The following is a 17,057-nucleotide window of genomic DNA, read 5'->3' as shown; positions in this document are numbered from 1 at the left end:
CACCCCACCCGTTTCGTCCCACAACACCTGGGGCACGAACCCAGGTCTCCAGCGTTATGCAACAGGGAGCCAGCCACATGAGCTAAAGGAGACCTCCCTCTTCCCAGGCAGCTGAGGTCCCTGCTACGCACAGGGAGGGTGATGGCATCACCATGTCCGAACTAGCTCTGCCACACCATCATTACACAGATTGTACAGACAGTGAGAGTGAGAGTGCTCCTCAGTTGTTCTGGTGTTCTGATCTGTGGGGACCCCGAGCCTCTCAAGCAGCTGGTTTATAAATGAACGAATGGGTTGGGGGAGAAAGGGGAATCCTAACTGTGGTTAAAATGCTGTGGAGAATTGCACCCGTCAACTGTAATGGGTCAGGTCCCTCTCTCTCTCCACAGCCATTCCTGTTTCTTTGCTTGCTACTCCCCTGTCTGGCTCAGATTGTGACTTGTTCTCCCTACCCTATCCTTCCCTGTCTCTCTGTGTTTTGATATCCTGTATCCTACAGTTTCTAATTATGCAAATATAATGCGTGAAGCCTGACATTCAGTCATAAATTATTAACAGCAGCAACAATAGATTCCTGCTAATAACATAGTGGTGGCAGCCTTCCTCTTTCTCTCAGTCTCATCCTGTCTTTCTCGCTCTCTCTCCCTCCCCCTCTCTCTCTCCTGCCCTTGACCTCTGTCCTTCTTTTCATATCTCTCTTCTCTGTTCTCCTGCACTTGGGCGAGAAGCTCTAGGCTGGAAGCTGTCTGTGTGTGTGCGCGCACATGCAGGGGAGAGCTGGTGTTATTTGAATGCTGTCAGACATTGCCACCACAATGGTCTTAGGTCAACCAAGGCCCATTTAAATAAGAAAGGTCAAGCTCCAGCAATCTGAGGGGATATTTGCCTGTATCGTGTTCCAGGTTGGGAATGAAATTGGAGATTTTTGGTTCTTTGGTTGTGTTCAGTGGAGCCAAAATGTTGCATCTGTTCTATCACATCTCCGTCTTCCTGCAGGGACAGTGATACAATCCCACTTGGAAATACCCATTTTACATTTTATTTCAGCAGTGATCATTTAATACTATAGCAATGACTGCTGCCATTAAAAAACACCCAACATCATTGGTTTCCATTTTCTACTGTTTTTACATTTATATTCCTTTTTGTAACAACAAGCATATGTGGTACTAGAGTGGCACTGTGATGGTGAGGCTATTAGTTAAAGATATCTAGTACAGCAGGTTCATAACAGTTCTTGACAACTGATCTGTATCAACTCATTCTAGAATAAGTCTTATAATATGACACACAGAAGGAGACAGGACAGAGCAAAAAAGGCACTGGTGTGGGCAACATGCTCACATGGGCAACACACATGGGTACACACTCTGGGCATACACACGTGGGCACTGGCACAGGAACACACACATGTATCTTAATAATTCTAATAATAATTCCTTACACTTATACAGCACTTTTCTGGACACTCCACTCAAAGTGACTCCCCTCCACCAGCAGTGTGTAGCCCCACCTGGATGATGCGCCAGCCCACTCCCCACACACCAGCTCTCAGTGTGGAGGAGAGCCATGAAGAGAGTGATGAAGCCAGTTTAGAGATGCGGATTATTATGAGGCCATGATGGGTAAAGGCCAGGGCGAAATTTGGCTAGGACACCCGGGTAACACCTCTACTCTTTTCCAGAAACACCCCGGGATTTTTAATGACCACAGACAGTCAGGACCTTGGTTTTACGTCTCATCCGAAGGACGGTGCCTTTTTACAGTATAGTGTCCCCATCACTATACTGGGACATTAGGACCCACACAGACTGCAGGATGAGCGCCCCCTGCTGGCCCCACTAACACCTCTTCCAGCAGCAGCTTTAGCTTTCCCAGGAGGTCTTTCATCCAGGTACTGACCAGGCTCACACCTGCTGGGCTCCAGTGGGCTGCCAGTTGTGAGTTGCAGGGTTGCCATGAACATTGGAAATTCATAACGAAAATATTTGATTTACTTTGACTGGGTTTTGAAACAATTGTGTTTCTTGCTATGTGAATTAATTAGTGATGCAATTAGAGTAGATATCCTGTGGAAAGTGGGCTGTGGAAGTTTTGTGGCTGATCCGAGAGATATTCCTGTCTGACTACTAGAGATACTATCTGACTTACAGTAGGCTGAAGAATAGTTTTTTAAATTTTCACCTTCATTGAACCTCCTTTCATTTCAGTTTTGTCTCTGTGTGTTTCTGCACTGCTGATTAATGACGTGCTGATGCTAATTAAGCTGCCAGGGTCTTTGATCTGTTCAGGCTCCGGTGTGGTTTAATTACAGTATGACGCCCCCGAGTGACCCACTGTCAGAGAGCAGAGTCTCTGTCACCCCACTCTCATTTTCTGATCTCTCACTCTTCAACCGTCTCTCACTCTCTCATCTCTCACTCCTCACTTGTCTCTCCCTCAGTTCTCTCACTCCCAGGCCCCTCTGTGCTCGTCCCATAAAGGGTTAACTCCACTCTCTACCCCAGTCACAAATCACAGAGATAGGGCCAGGCTGCCTTGAGGCACAGGGAATAATTACACTCAAAGAAGTGGCAGTAAATTTCAGAAGGGCTCTTCTAACACTTGCAGAGCATGAGAGCAGGCAAAATTGATGGTCGTTATTAAGATGAGAGGAGGGATTGCAGTGAGAAAGTCAGGCAGGCCTCCTGGGACAGGGCTGCGAGGAGCCGCTGTACGAGGGTGCGGTGACCCTGGCATCACTGTGGGCGGGGGACCTGTGGACAGGGGGCAGGTTGGGGTCACATTACTATCTCATCATGTTTACAGTAGTGTGTTCTTCTTACTAATCAAAAGAATAACTCAAGGAAGCTGGGAAATATCCTGTGGAGACAGTTTAAATGGCTATTTTCAATTCTGGAAAATGAGCGACTTGGATCTTCTGCTGTGAACAGACTGCATATCTGTCTGCCAGCAACCCAGCACTCTGGAAGCACACACTTAAAGATTTCTTTGTTTTATCATGTCTGACTGCAGGATGTTGTAAACAACACATTCCAAGCATCATTCTGTATTATTTCTGAGAAAGGCCTCTCACAGGGTTGCCAGAGTGTGTTGTGTTGTGTGTCACTGTTTGTTACGTTGTTTTTTGTTCATTGATGTGTGCTTAATATGGCTCACAATGACCTCTGACTTCTGTCTTCCCAGAACCACCCTCACACCGCCATGACGACGCTGGCCCAGCCCCTCATCCTGCTGCCCCTGCTCCTCCAACTGGCTGTCGCAGTATTCCCTGAGGAGATGGGGCCCCTGAGTACTGCCCCTGTGGAGGGTAGGTGTTGCCTTTCACTGCTCCAGCCTCCACACAGACTGTGATGTCTGTCCTCTGTGGTCAGCTGCCCTGGTCAGTTAGTTCAGGAAACACAGCAGACATGAGTGATCAATGTGTCTCCTTGTGTATAAAGAGGAGAAGACCTGGTGATGTAGTCATCTGTACCCTTTGGTGTTGATAATTATTAAAACAAGCATGAGAAGGAGAGAGAGGGAGGGGGCAGAGACAGACCCCCTCAGTCAGCTCAGACAACGCAGTGAAGGACCTGGTGTGTATTCTTCACCCTCTCCCAAGCCTACTTGGCCTCTCTGATGTCCATCGTTTCCTCTCTGCCTCCCAACCACACTCTCCCTCCCTACACCTTTCCTCCCCATACCCATCTCTACCCTCCTCCTCTCACTATTGCATCTCTCCATCCATGGCTCTGTGTGTCTCTCCCTCAGCGGCCAGGAGGTACCCTGTGTTCCTGGGACGGCCCCATCGGTCTGCTGTGAGGCAGGAGCCACTGCTCATCCAGAGGATCCTGCAGGTTAACCGCACCCTGTACATCGGAGCCAGGTACTGCTACAGTCTGAACTCTGTTAGCACAGAGTCAGCCTTTACCCCTCACCGAGGCAAGAGCCAACCCTCAGTGCCCTTGCCAACGCAGAGCCAGCGCCCTGCCAGCAGTCTAGCCCTAACCCTAATCCCTTAGCCCACTATATAATAATTAATAATAATAATAATAATAATTGTTTGCACTTATATAGCGTTTTTCTGGACACTCCACTCAAAGCGCTTTACAGGTAATAATAATACTAATAATTATTGCTTACACTTATATAGCGCTTTTCTGGACACTCCACTTAAAGCACTCTACAGGTAATGGGGACTCCCCTCCACCACCAATGTGCAGCCCCACCTGGATGATGTGGCGGCAGCCATAGTGCGCCAGAACGCTCACCAAACATCAGCTATCAGTGAGGAGGAGAGCAGAGTAATGAAGCAAATTCATAGAGGGAAATTATTAGGAGGACATTATTGGTAAGGGCCAATGGGAAATTTGGCCAGGACGCTGGGGTTACATCCCTACTCTACCCTGGGATTTTTAATGACCACAGAGAGTCAGGACCTCGGTTTTACATCTCATCCGAAGGACGGCACCTGTTTACAGTATAGGTAATGGGGATCCCCTCCACCACCACCAATGTGCAGCCCCACCTGGATGATGTGAAGGCAGCCATAGTGCACCAGAACACTCACCACACATCACCTCTCAGGTGGGAGGAGAACAGAGTAATGAAGCCAATTCATAGATGCATCTCTTGATGCATCTATTTGACTCCTAACACCAGAACACAGAGCTCCAGCAGTCTCTGGCGACTGGGCACACATGCATCTTGAAGTCTATAGTTTGGTTGTTAGAGTTTCCTAAGCTGTTCCTAGCTGTCTCCTGTTGTCACGATTGTAATCCCTCCTTTTTTAGGGTGCTCCGGCTCTTTCACATTTTAGTTGATTTTCTTCACCTGCTCCCTGTTCCAGTTCACCTTTAAAAGCCAGACACTCTTTCTGTTCCGGGCTCTGCCTTGGAACACGGAGGGCCGGAGGCCCGCCTACCACTGAGTCGCCCTACGCCCACGGCTCGAAGGCATTGGCCTCCTATCGGCATCCTGAACCAGCAGAGTCCGGGACTTGGAGCACCTGGCCCTGTTCCCCCTTTTTTCTCCCCGACCCATTGCCGGATCCCTCTCCAGCTTTTAACTTTGTCTTGTTCGTCTTGGATTGATCACCCGGCTCTGGACATTTGCCACCCCACGGATTTCCCTACGAACACCCTTCGGACTTGTTTGCCTGGACCATGACCCCCGAGCACATTCATCATGCCCCCCTGTTCGTCTACTAGCCCAGTTTTTCATCTCCTCCCAGTTCACTACCTTCCGGATTGTGCTGTCCACATAGGGTCCCGAAAGATGCTTTGTGACATCACGTGGCTCAACCCAGCAGATTGAGAGACGGCACATGGCTGCACAAGCTCTGTCTGCCCAACACTGGCGCCTCACAGGAGATCAGCTTGATAATCAATAATCAGGCTTCGCTTAATTCTAGCCTGTCATTTCAAGTAACATGATCTCCAGCTGCTCCTGTCTTTCTTTTTTCAACGCTAATATTCGTTTCCACAGCCCTTCTGTAACTGCCTGCTCCTCTCTGTGTTGCTCGATGCCCTTGTTCTATTTTTCCTAACTAATTTTCTCTCCCGATTTAGTCTGCTTTCTCTTCCTGTCTCTTCCAGGAGAGTGCATGTAGAAACTGTTTGACCCATCTCAGAAAATCAGTTTCCTCTCCATCAGGTGTTCCTTTCATAATCAAAGGGAATGAATGAGATGGACACAGAGGGCTGAACTCCTGAGAAGGTTTTCCAGAATGCAGATATTTCGTTCACTGAATGTCCTTCTCACTACATGTAGCTCAAGCACACCCAATGATTCGTGAAGCCACCCCAGCAGCCTGAGGGACCACAGAATCAACACTGAGGAGCAGTGGGGGCCCCTGGGTCCAAATAACCTTCAAATTCTCTCCAGTCGTTAATGTGTTAGTGAGGTGTCAAGCTCATATGGCTAATTACACTTTCACTTCGGGCTCTGGGAGACTCTCGTTGTGCAGCTCATACAGAAAGCTGCTGTTTATCTCAGAATTCTATTCCCTGGTCTCTGGAGCATTTTCCCCAGCTCTGTATTTCCTGTCCTATAATTCCAGGAGATTTGTTTTAGATCACCTCCTAGAAATAATATCATTGGAGTTCCTTCTGAGCCTAAACACTCAAACAGAAATGGGTTATTCATGCCTGATTCAAACTGAGACCCTCAATCTAACATTTTGGGGGTTTTCTTCTGCAGTGAAATACTTACAGTATCTATATGATCTCTTCCAGGTCAGTGCTTCATAGGTCTCAATGTCAAAGTGTTTTCATGCAATATTCTAAAATACTAAGAGATTTGGCTAAAATGTGGTTTGCATGCTTTAGAACTGTCTTTGGTAGAAAGTGCGTCAATGATATACAAACCTCCTTCTCAAAATCAAATTACCTGTAACATAGCAAAAAGAAAGACAAAGACGGTGTCTCAGTCCTGTGCTTCCGATCTGTCTCTTTGTCAGGGATGACCTGTTCCGGGTGGACCTGGACGGTGTGGCTGGCGAGGAGATGTTTTACAGTAAGGTAAGCATTGCTCTGTGCTGTCTGGGGGAGGTGGATTGAGGTGTCTTCTGCACTTACTCCCACACTGTACTTCTGCTTCTCCAGAAACGGACCTGGGAGCCCAATAAGAATGATATCAGGGTCTGCCGGATGAAGGGCAAGCATGAGGTGAGTGTGAAACACCTGGAAAACAGACAGGGCCAAAGGGGCAAAGGCTATGCTGTCACCTCTCAGTCCTGAGTCACTCAAAACTGCCTGCCTGGTGCAGTCCTGGCTTGTGTTAATCTAGGAGAGACATCCTCCTGCCCGGTTGGTGAGTGTGCCATGGAGCTGGGGATTGGGCAGAGGAAGTGGTGTGCCACACAGGCAGCTCTGCTCTGAGCTGGGTCAGTGGGTCAGCTGGTCAGCTGGTCAGCTGGTCAGCAGGGCTGTGAAGGCTCAGGCAGTCTGGCCCCTACCCTGCTGCAGGGCAAGAGAAAGGAATGGATGTACTGGGTTATAGTGTGGAAACAGCCTTTTGAGTGCAGGGGTAAGCATGTTTGTTAAGCAGTGTGAGGAGGAGAGCACAAAGCACACAGTCCTGCTAACTGCACCCTAAACAACCCCCCCACACACACACCTTCCAACCCCAGAACAACACCCCACCTGTGAACCAATTCTTCTCCTGAAATGATTTTGTCAGATGTGATTTATTAGCTGTCCGCATAATTGGTTTTGCAATTAATTATTTCTGGTTGGTTGATCAGAACGGACGTATTCTCATAATCGAGTGGAAAATTCAATTTCCTAATTCTATTACACCTCTCCTCTCGTGTCCCTCCTGCTCAGGCAGGGGCGCCACTCTGCCTGCTGCCCACCTGAATGCCAATGTGCTACTCCCCTGCACCTGGCTGGACAGACACTAGCCACAAGCAGGGAGGGGGAGAGCCATCCAGCACAGGAGCGACGCTTTTCCACAACGCGCCCTTACCGTCACACACATTTTTTGTTTTTTGTATTTCTAAGCATTCCTATGATTTTACATCCTTTGTATCTCATGGCATTGGCATTGGGACTGGCTAGAACCTATGTTGCTATAAAATGATTTTCCAGGAAAACAATATAGGAGCAGAATGGCAAGTGCAGCAGCAGAAACAAGCCACAGCGTCCACCATCCTGACCGCCCTGCCCAGCAGCCTCATGGTGCCGCTCAGTGGGGGAGGGGCCAGAGAGAGACGAAGGAATGGAGAGAGAGGAAGACAAGAGGGGACAAAGGGAGGGGAGGGATGTTCTGTACGAGAGGGAAAAACAGATTAACAGGAACAATAAACTAGAGAAAAGAGAGGAGAGGACAGGCATGGCTGCTGATGGTGGCAGCGGTAGAAAAGCAGGGATGCAGGAATTGTGCACCAAGCTTGTGGGAGACAGTGAAGGAGCTGGAAAAGCAGGCGATGGCGGCTGAGAGAGATGGTCTCCCTCAGTAGTTTGTGTTGCCAGTGATTGAGTGACAGGGGCTGGGTTTTGGGTCTTTGTGTCAGAGAGATCCTGGCAGGCTGTCTGTTTACAGCAGCACTGAGAAGCTCATCGCTTATTCACGGAAACATCTGGCAGGGACGAGGACCGCAGGCTCAGCTCCATCTCCCTCTGCTGATATCAGGTCACTTGCAAAAATAAACACCATTTCTACAGTGCTCGGCAGTGTAATGTGATTTCTCTGGGCTCTAAAGGGTCAGAGCTCAATTCCACTTGCAGGAAGACGGTTTGAGGAGTAATGAAACAGTGGAGCAGGGACTGAACTGGAGTTACTCTCGAGCTTTCTGTAAAACACCTTTCTGTGCTGAGACCACAGTGGAGCTGGAGACAGACTGGGCTAATATGGGAAGAGACTAGGGAGAGCCTGGCATGAAACTGGGAGAGTGATAGGATGGAAAGCATCTTGTTTCAAGAGTTTGTTTTAACAGCACTTTTTTAATTACATTTATTCACAATGATTTTCTGATATTATACCAGTAAGGTTGAAACAATTTTTATTTGATGTTATAAAATTATCGATTTTTTAGGTTGAAGCTTCAGGTTTATTTTTAAAACCTGAAACTGTGACTGAGAGATTAATATATCACAGTCATATCCCAGTAGATTTAACCCTTCCTGCACTTGTTCTAGTTCAGATGATAGATAAAGGGATTATAGAACTTCAGAGCTATGTTGCAATATTTATATTGGAGAGAATTGGTTTTGATGTGAAAGTTTCAGACTCAGTAGGTTGTGCAGGTCTGTTGTTAGTGAACTGTTTTCTTTAGTTGGGCAGTCTTCTGATGTGGCTGTTTTATTGCAGTTGAACCTGCAAGGAGTGATTTTTAAAGTCTGGATACTCTTGACTGTGCCGATCTTTATTATCAGTTTCTATCTTCTGAGAGGTGCAGGCCATTCTCAGAGGGTACTAAGGGTTAGAGATTACGGATTAGATTTAGCGATTCTGTTAGGGCTAGTTAGGTGAAAGTGCAGGTTGTTTCATTTTGTGGGTTTTCTATCATGTGTGCCTGACAATTCTTTTAGTACAAGAACTGAAGCTTTTTACCTTTTTAGTGTTTTTTGCAACGTATTCTCTTTGAGTTCCTCTCATTGTGTCGTTCCTATTTTCAGTGTGACACAATGGCCCCAGAACACAGATCAAAAACACACAATTTGGTCTGTTTAAATTTCACATGGTCTTTAATGAAGATCCCCGTTAAAGATTATCTCTCAAATAACAGGCAGTAGGCATTTGGGAAAAGTAAGTGTTTGGACTGAGAAGTGGTTAGTAACTAGAAAATAGTACAGAAAAGGGTGAGTGCTCATCTTGAGTTATTTAAATTAATGATGTACCAAGAGGATCTGTACCAGGACCACTAAATACTGTTACTAATTGTTATCAGATTCTGGTATAGGAAGTTAACTAGTCACGTTTGTAGATGATACCAAAATAAGATGATAGCCTAGTAATAAACTACAGAAGCAGCAAGTGAAATTCAAAATTATTTTAATAAATTAAAAATAATGATAAAGATTAGGCAGATGCAGATGACATTTAATATAGACAAGTGCAATATCTTACACGCAGGTATTACGAACATAAATTACAAATGCAAAATGGGTAGAAGAGGAAATGTTTGAAAAAGACAGAGGTAGTTATTTTTACACAATATTTACATATTCTAGACAATATGGGAAACCAATAAAAAGGCAAATGCAATCTTAGGTTATACTGTAAAAAATGTAGATGCTATGATGAAATTGTATGATGCTTTAGTAAGACCTAATTTAGAATTTTGTGTACAATTTTAATCACGTCAGCAGTTATTACTGTTCTCTCAGTCCAGAGAGGAGCAGCCTGATACATTCTGAGGCTTGAAGGAAGTCCTGCACTAGCAGGCTAAAGAAATTGAACCTTTTCATCTTGAACACAGAAGACTCTGTCTCTGACTCTGACTCTTCAGGGGGGACCTGACACAAGTATTCACCATCCTCAAAGGCCCTGGCAAAACTAACCCAGTGGTCTTCTTCAGAATCGTCTGTGACACACGAACCAGGCGGCACAACTGGAGAACATTTGGAATTGCATTTAAAACCAAGAACAGGAGGCACTTCCTTATGCTAAGAGATGTGGAAGACTGGAACAAGCTACCCAGCCATGTTGTTGAAGATTCCCTGGTCTCAGATGACTGGATGAGATCATTTAGCTTCTATCAAATAGACAAGGAGAGCAGAATGGCCTCCTCTTTTTGTAAATCTGTAAGCTTTATAATGTACTGCAATAAACGTATCACTTCCCTTGAATTTTTACTTTAAAACTTCACAAACACTGCAAGGCACTCTGGTGTCCACCAAACAAAGAAATCATAAGGAAGTGAGTGTACACGCTGATACACAAATCTCATACACACACAGGGTCCCTCTCAATTAAACTAGTGCCTTGTATGGATATCAGGTCCTAAAAAACAGCTACCCCCCCACACCCTGGAGGAGGGACTTGAGCAGCAGCATCTGGTAAAGTCCTTACCGCCCAGATTACATCAGCCTGGTCACCTGATCTGCGGGAGATCCCCTTTCCCAGCCATGTACGGAGAGTCAGGGCCATGGGGGGGGTGATTAACAGGCTGTTAGGCCTGGCTGAGGATGTTTCCTGAGCACTAAAGGTTGTATTGAGTCACTTCTTTGTGCTTGCACTGCACAGGATGTTTTATTCTCATGATGTGCTATAGCAATGTCAAAAGCCTTAAACTAAACAACAGACAGGCAGCCCATTCCTGTAGTGACCATAACTACCTCTGGATTTTATTCCCTCGTCTCCTTAAATTTCTTAATTACCCTGATTGTTAATTGGTCTGCTGAAGCATCAGTTTGTCCCAGGTGTTTAATAGTATCTCGTTGACAAAATCCTGTGAACCATGCTGTGCTCCCCCTGGTCTCAGACTCTCTCCTCTTTCTCTGTTCACAGGACGAGTGTCGGAATTTCATGAAGGTACTGCTGAGCCGGAAGGAGGGCCTATTCATCTGTGGGACGAACGCCTTCAACCCACTGTGTGCCAACTACACTGTGAGTACTGCTCCTCCTGCTGGCCAGCACTCAGCCTGGCGAGGATCAGGGAGAAATGGGCAGTGAGCCTGCAGCCAGGCCATGCAGATCGACCCAGGGGAGCCAGCTGGAGGAGTCTGTTTCCTCCCTGTGTCTCCCTCCTGAGCAGTGGCTGGCCCAGAACTGGTGGAGCCCAGTAAAAACAGCATTTAGACAAGCTATGAACTCACGCCTAATTTACTAAGTTCATAACACCAGCTACATGTCGCTCAATCTTACTCTGTCAGTGAGGTTTTAAGGCCACTGTATTAAATTACCATCCTGCGTAGCCATCTAGATTAATAAAGCAGGCCTCCGGTTGCTTTAATTAAGGCTGTGGCAGGCAGCGAGAGGGAGTTGCAGGGGTAGTGTGTGATCCATAAATGGAGTTCAAAATGCATTCTCACAATATGGAAAAAATGATACAAAATAAATACTGTAGGTAAAACTATGGAATACAGGATTCAGTTTTAAGGATTTGCGTAGGGTTAGAAATTGGTCCTGATCTGTGACTGTTTCCACGTGCGCTGTTTATTAGACACTTGCTACAGCAGAGTGCGCCTGCCAAGGCTTTGATGTTCTGCACGTGTCCCTGGAGAGGGAGACAGAGCGAAAGGGAGGATCGGATTCAGCAGGTTTATTTATAGGATATTTTTGCTGGCATGACAACTGTTCTTAAATTGTTCAAAGCAGGTAGAGATGGTCTTTCCTTCAGCAGCAGGCAAGGCAGGGCTGTGGCTCCAGGTCCACCGGCAGGGCTCTCTGTCAGTGTGAGGGGGGAACATGGGCAAAGTGTCAGCTTACAGCCTCACTCAGGGAAAGCCGCCGACAGCTGGCACATCGCTGTCTCCAGATGTGTTCATACCCTCAGTACCCTGCAAGGGACAGCTGGATGTAGGAAAAACAATGCAGGTGTACCTTCCGTGGTTGTGTAAAGAACTCAGTAACATTGACTTTTTTTCCATTTTGAAACCAATGATTCTTGTGGTAATGAGTTAAAAAGTGACTCATTAAAAGCTGGGGGTGTAAAAGAGGGTCAGGGTGTGTGTGCAACTCCGAGTGCAGTGTGTGTTTCTGGGTTTCAGGGCGACACGCTCGAGATGGTGGGGGAGACGATCAGTGGGATGGCGCGCTGCCCCTATGACCCCAGACACGCCAACGTCGCCCTGTTCGCAGGTGAGGCTCGGGCCGTTGGCGCCCCTGCTGGGACTTGCACCCCTGTGCTCTGCCCAGCCAGTGACGCCTGCCTGTCATTTCAGATGGGAGCCTGTTCACAGCAACGGTCACAGACTTCCTGGCCATCGACGCCGTGATCTACCGCAGCCTGGGGGATGGCCCAGCCCTGCGCACTGTCAAGCACGACTCCAAGTGGTTCCGAGGTATGCCGCTGTCCTGCAGCACAGCCAGCAGGGCCCCACAGGGCCCCCAAGACAGAGGGGCACTCAGCTCTGGCCCCAGAGAGATGCAGGCCAGCAACACGGGGGTTGGTCCCACAGCCACACCACTCTCTGGCTGCTCTAGTCCTCAGTGTACCAGATCTCTATCTGTGATCCTGCGTCCTGCATTCACTGCTGAGCTTGAAAAGCACTAAGCCCTCCCCTCAGTTCAAGCCTTGCTCTACTGGGTGAAAAGCACTTCTGAGAGACAAGTTGTTTTCCAGAAGAGCACTGTGCCTGTCTGGCTCAGTTACTGTATCTCTCAGCACTAACGGAGAAGTCTAGGGAGATTGGCTGAGGGCACAGGGCAGCTGGACACACTGACGTCAGCACAACAGTGCAGGGAGAAGAAGCTGTTTAAATATGTCAGGTGTGCAATGTCCCGACGAGCTGACAAAGCTGCCTCGTGTGCTGTGTTACAGAGCCATATTTTGTCAGCGCAGTGGAGTGGGGTCAGCACATCTACTTCTTCTTCAGAGAGATGGCCATGGAGTTCAGTTACCTGGAGAAGGTAAGACTCAGCGCTTTCTAATCCACTGCCTGAAGAACCTGGCCAAGGAGGCAACGGTTTCATGTCCTTCTTCTCCAACAGTTTCATGGAATCGGCAGAAAGGCAATTGCAGAAGTTGCAATTCTTGCAGTTCTGTAACTTAAAATTTCCTTGACTAGCTACTTTGAGAGCTAATTTTAAATATTGGGTAATTACTCAAATTTAATCTCTATTGGTGTCACACAGTCAATAGGTTCATGTGGAACCCAGTGTGAGTGTGTGCATAAGTGTATATCAGATACTGCATCAGAGTCAGTGTGTATCAGATACTGTATCACTGTATCACAGTCAGTGTTAGTCCGATACTGTATCACAGTGTCTGGGTGTGTGTGTCAGTGTGCATCAGACACTGTATCACAGTGTCTGGGTGGTTGTGTCAGTGTGTATCAGATACTGTATCACAGTGTCTGGGTGTGTGTCAGTGTGTGTCAGATACTGTATCACAGTATCTGGGTGTGTGTGTCAGTGTTAGTTAGATACTGTGTCACAGTATCTGGGTGTGTGTGTCAGTGTGTATCATATAGTGTATCACAGTGTCTGGGTGTGTGTGTCAGTGTTAGTCAGATACTGTATCACAGTGTCTGGGTACAGTATGTGTGTCAGTGTTAGATACTGTATCACAGTGTCTAGGTGTGTGTGTCAGTGTGTATCAAATACTGTATCACAGTGTCTGGGTGTGTCAGTGTGTATCAGATACTGTATCACAGTGTCTGGGTGTGTATCAGATAGTGTATCACAGTGTCTGGGTGTGTGTGTCAGTGTGTATCAGATACTGTATCACAGTGTCTAGGTGTGTTTGTCAGTGTGTATCAGATACTGTATCACAGTGTCTGGGTGTGTGTGTCAGTGTGTATCAGATACTGTATCACAGTGTCTAGGTGTGTTTGTCAGTGTGTATCAGATAGTGTATCACAGTGTCTGGGTGTGTGTGTCAGTGTTAGTTAGATACTGTGTCACAGTATCTGGGTGTGTGTGTCAGTGTGTGTCAGATAGTGTATCACAGTGTCTGGGTACAGTATGTGTGTCAGTGTTAGATACTGTATCACAGTGTCTGGGTGTGTTTGTCAGTGTGTATCAGATAGTGTATCACAGTGTCTGGGTGTGTGTGTCAGTGTGTATCAGATACTGTATCACAGTGTCTGGGTGTGTGTGTGTCAGTGTGTGTCAGATACTGTATCACAGTGTCTGGGTGTGTGTGTCAGTGTGTGTCAGATACTGTATCACAGTGTCTGGGTGTGTGTCAGTGTGTGTCAGATACTGTATCACAGTGTCTGGGTGTGTGTGTCAGTGTGTGTCAGATACTGTATCACAGTGTCTGGGTGTGTGTGTCAGTGTGTGTCAGATACTGTATCACAGTATCTGGGTGTGTGTGTCAGTGTTAGTTAGATACTGTGTCACAGTATCTGGGTGTGTGTGTCAGTGTGTATCATATAGTGTATCACAGTGTCTGGGTGTGTGTGTCAGTGTGTATCAGATACTGTATCACAGTGTCTAGGTGTGTTTGTCAGTGTGTATCAGATACTGTATCACAGTGTCTGGGTGTGTGTGTCAGTGTGTATCAGATACTGTATCACAGTGTCTAGGTGTGTTTGTCAGTGTGTATCAGATAGTGTATCACAGTGTCTGGGTGTGTGTGTCAGTATTAGTTAGATACTGTGTCACAGTGTCTGGGTACAGTATGTGTGTCAGTGTTAGATACTGTATCACAGTGTCTAGGTGTGTGTGTCAGTGTGTATCAAATACTGGATCACAGTGTCTGGGTGTGTGTCAGTGTGTGTCAGATACTGTATCACAGTGTCTGGGTGTGTCAGTGTGTATCAGATACTGTATCACAGTGTCTGGGTGTGTGTCAGTGTGTATCAGATAGTGTATCACAGTGTCTGGGTGTGTGTGTCAGTGTGTATCAGATACTGTATCACAGTGTCTAGGTGTGTTTGTCAGTGTGTATCAGATACTGTATCACAGTGTCTGGGTGTGTGTGTCAGTGTGTATCAGATACTGTATCACAGTGTCTAGGTGTGTTTGTCAGTGTGTATCAGATAGTGTATCACAGTGTCTGGGTGTGTGTGTCAGTATTAGTTAGATACTGTGTCACAGTATCTGGGTGTGTTTGTCAGTGTGTATCAGATAGTGTATCACAGTGTCTGGGTGTGTGTGTCAGTATTAGTTAGATACTGTGTCACAGTATCTGGGTGTGTGTGTCAGTGTGTATCAGATAGTGTATCACAGTGTCTGGGTGTGTGTGTCAGTGTGTGTCAGATACTGTATCACAGTGTCTGGGTGTGTGTGTCAGTGTGTGTCAGATACTGTATCACAGTGTCTGGGTGTGTGTGTCAGTGTGTGTCAGATACTGTATCACAGTGTCTGGGTGTGAGCATCAGTGTGTATAAGATACTATATCACTGTGTCTGAGTGTTGGCGTCAGTGTGTATTAGTGCCTTGTGCCCACAGGTAGTGGTGTCTCGGGTGGCGAGGGTCTGTAAGGGGGACCTGGGCGGCTCTCAGCGTGTCCTGGAGAAGCAGTGGACGTCCTTCCTGAAGGCGCGGCTCAACTGTTCTGTCCCTGGCGACGCCCACTTCTACTTCAACGTGCTGCACTCCACCAGCCCGGTGATCCGGCTGCATGGCCGCGACACTGTGCTCGGTGTCTTCTCCACTCCAGCCAACAGGTAGGGCTGGCCGGGCACACACTGCGCTACTCCCAGCTGGGGAACTCGAGATCGAGCGGTTCAGCCACACTAGCTGTCATCAGGCTACAACAAATTCAAAAGGCATTATTTATATTGAAGCTGTAAGCACTTAATTAGTCACCATGAAAACAAATTGAAAATTCAATGTGTATTTTTACATCAGATATATAACTCTGATAAAATTATCATTGCACATAACAATCATTGAAATTAAACTCTTTTTTATTTTTTTATTTAATTTTATCCCCTACTTAATTTTATCCGCCTTATTTGTATCTATTTTTATCCATAGAGCTCCACATTGTGTTTTGTAGGAAACCACAATACCTACTTTAAATATGGTGTGCCCAGTTTAGCTTAATGAATTGTAGATTGATGTAGGAATCCAATTGGCTGCACAGCACAGTTTGCTTTTTAAATTATCACTATTGGTGGGTTTATGTTTTCCAGTCTATTTGAGGTTTTCTTACAGGCAGAAATGTATATTGCTGTTTGGCCATTCTTCTAAATGTCTGCTAGTAGGTACGGGTGGGGGTGCCGGGGTGTCAGTGGGCTGCCGTGAGTGATGGGGTGACAGGTCTCAGATGTACTGCAGGGCCAGGTGGGCGCTCATGCAGATGAGGTTATTGGTATTCATGGCAGGAGAGAGCAGGGCGCTGTAAATGCCATCTCTAATAACCTCCTTCGCCGTTAATAACGGAGGCCTGCTGTCAGGGGGAGAAGAGCGAAGGGGGGATTAATTTTAGGAGGAAACTGCAAGATGCTAATGGACAACATCTGTTTCCCACATCACCACTGGAAGAGTTAAATTATTTTATCAGCTGTGTGTGTTTCTGAGCCCTGACTGGGAACAGTCTTTGTGGCTCAGCAGCCTGGAGTGATATTGCCTGCAGAACAGAGAGTGGAAAGTGGTAGAGCTGCTGACTAAACAGAGTGAATGCAGGGTATTTCTGAGCTGCATTAACACATGAAAACAGAGAGCTGGGCTGCCAGTATTTTGGGCAATAGGATCACAGGCACGAGAAAGAACTATTAGTGTCGACATTGGCAGAGCTGTTCAGCTGCTATGAACATTTCCCTTGCCCACAGGTGCCCCTTATCCGTCCACAGCAGGAGCGAGGGCTCCCTTCTCACAATCGCACACACACCAAGGTTCAGATGCCCACACACACACTCAGCCCACACACACTCCGTCCCTCCCTCTCCGCCCGGGGGAGCTGGCAAAGCGAACAGATGCAGATGAAAATGATCTGAAGTCAGGAGGCTCTGAGCTCCCAGAGATGCCTCTGAGCAGCTGCTTCTGCACAGTAGCCCGGGACTCAGAGC

At 46.9% G+C, this 17,057-nt stretch overlaps 1 protein-coding gene across 1 annotated transcript in view; it reads left to right on the top strand.

Annotated features, from left to right (window-relative positions):
• sema6bb (sema domain, transmembrane domain (TM), and cytoplasmic domain, (semaphorin) 6Bb) overlaps positions 1-17,057 on the top strand; it is a 67,031-nt gene that overhangs the window by 30,596 nt on the left and 19,378 nt on the right. Inside the window, exons 2-10 of the mRNA XM_006639897.3 lie at positions 3,187-3,310; positions 3,754-3,868; positions 6,443-6,503; positions 6,588-6,650; positions 10,939-11,037; positions 12,141-12,231; positions 12,315-12,434; positions 12,914-13,002; positions 15,493-15,710. Coding sequence (XP_006639960.2) covers positions 3,205-3,310; positions 3,754-3,868; positions 6,443-6,503; positions 6,588-6,650; positions 10,939-11,037; positions 12,141-12,231; positions 12,315-12,434; positions 12,914-13,002; positions 15,493-15,710 — 962 coding nt within the window. The 5' untranslated portion in view covers positions 3,187-3,204. The remainder of the gene's footprint in view (positions 1-3,186; positions 3,311-3,753; positions 3,869-6,442; positions 6,504-6,587; positions 6,651-10,938; positions 11,038-12,140; positions 12,232-12,314; positions 12,435-12,913; positions 13,003-15,492; positions 15,711-17,057) is intronic.

This window comes from Lepisosteus oculatus, chromosome 29 (assembly GCF_040954835.1).
Source record: "Lepisosteus oculatus isolate fLepOcu1 chromosome 29, fLepOcu1.hap2, whole genome shotgun sequence".
NCBI classification, from domain to species: Eukaryota; Metazoa; Chordata; class Actinopteri; order Semionotiformes; family Lepisosteidae; genus Lepisosteus; species Lepisosteus oculatus.
This window is presented reverse-complemented; position numbering and strand designations above follow the sequence as displayed.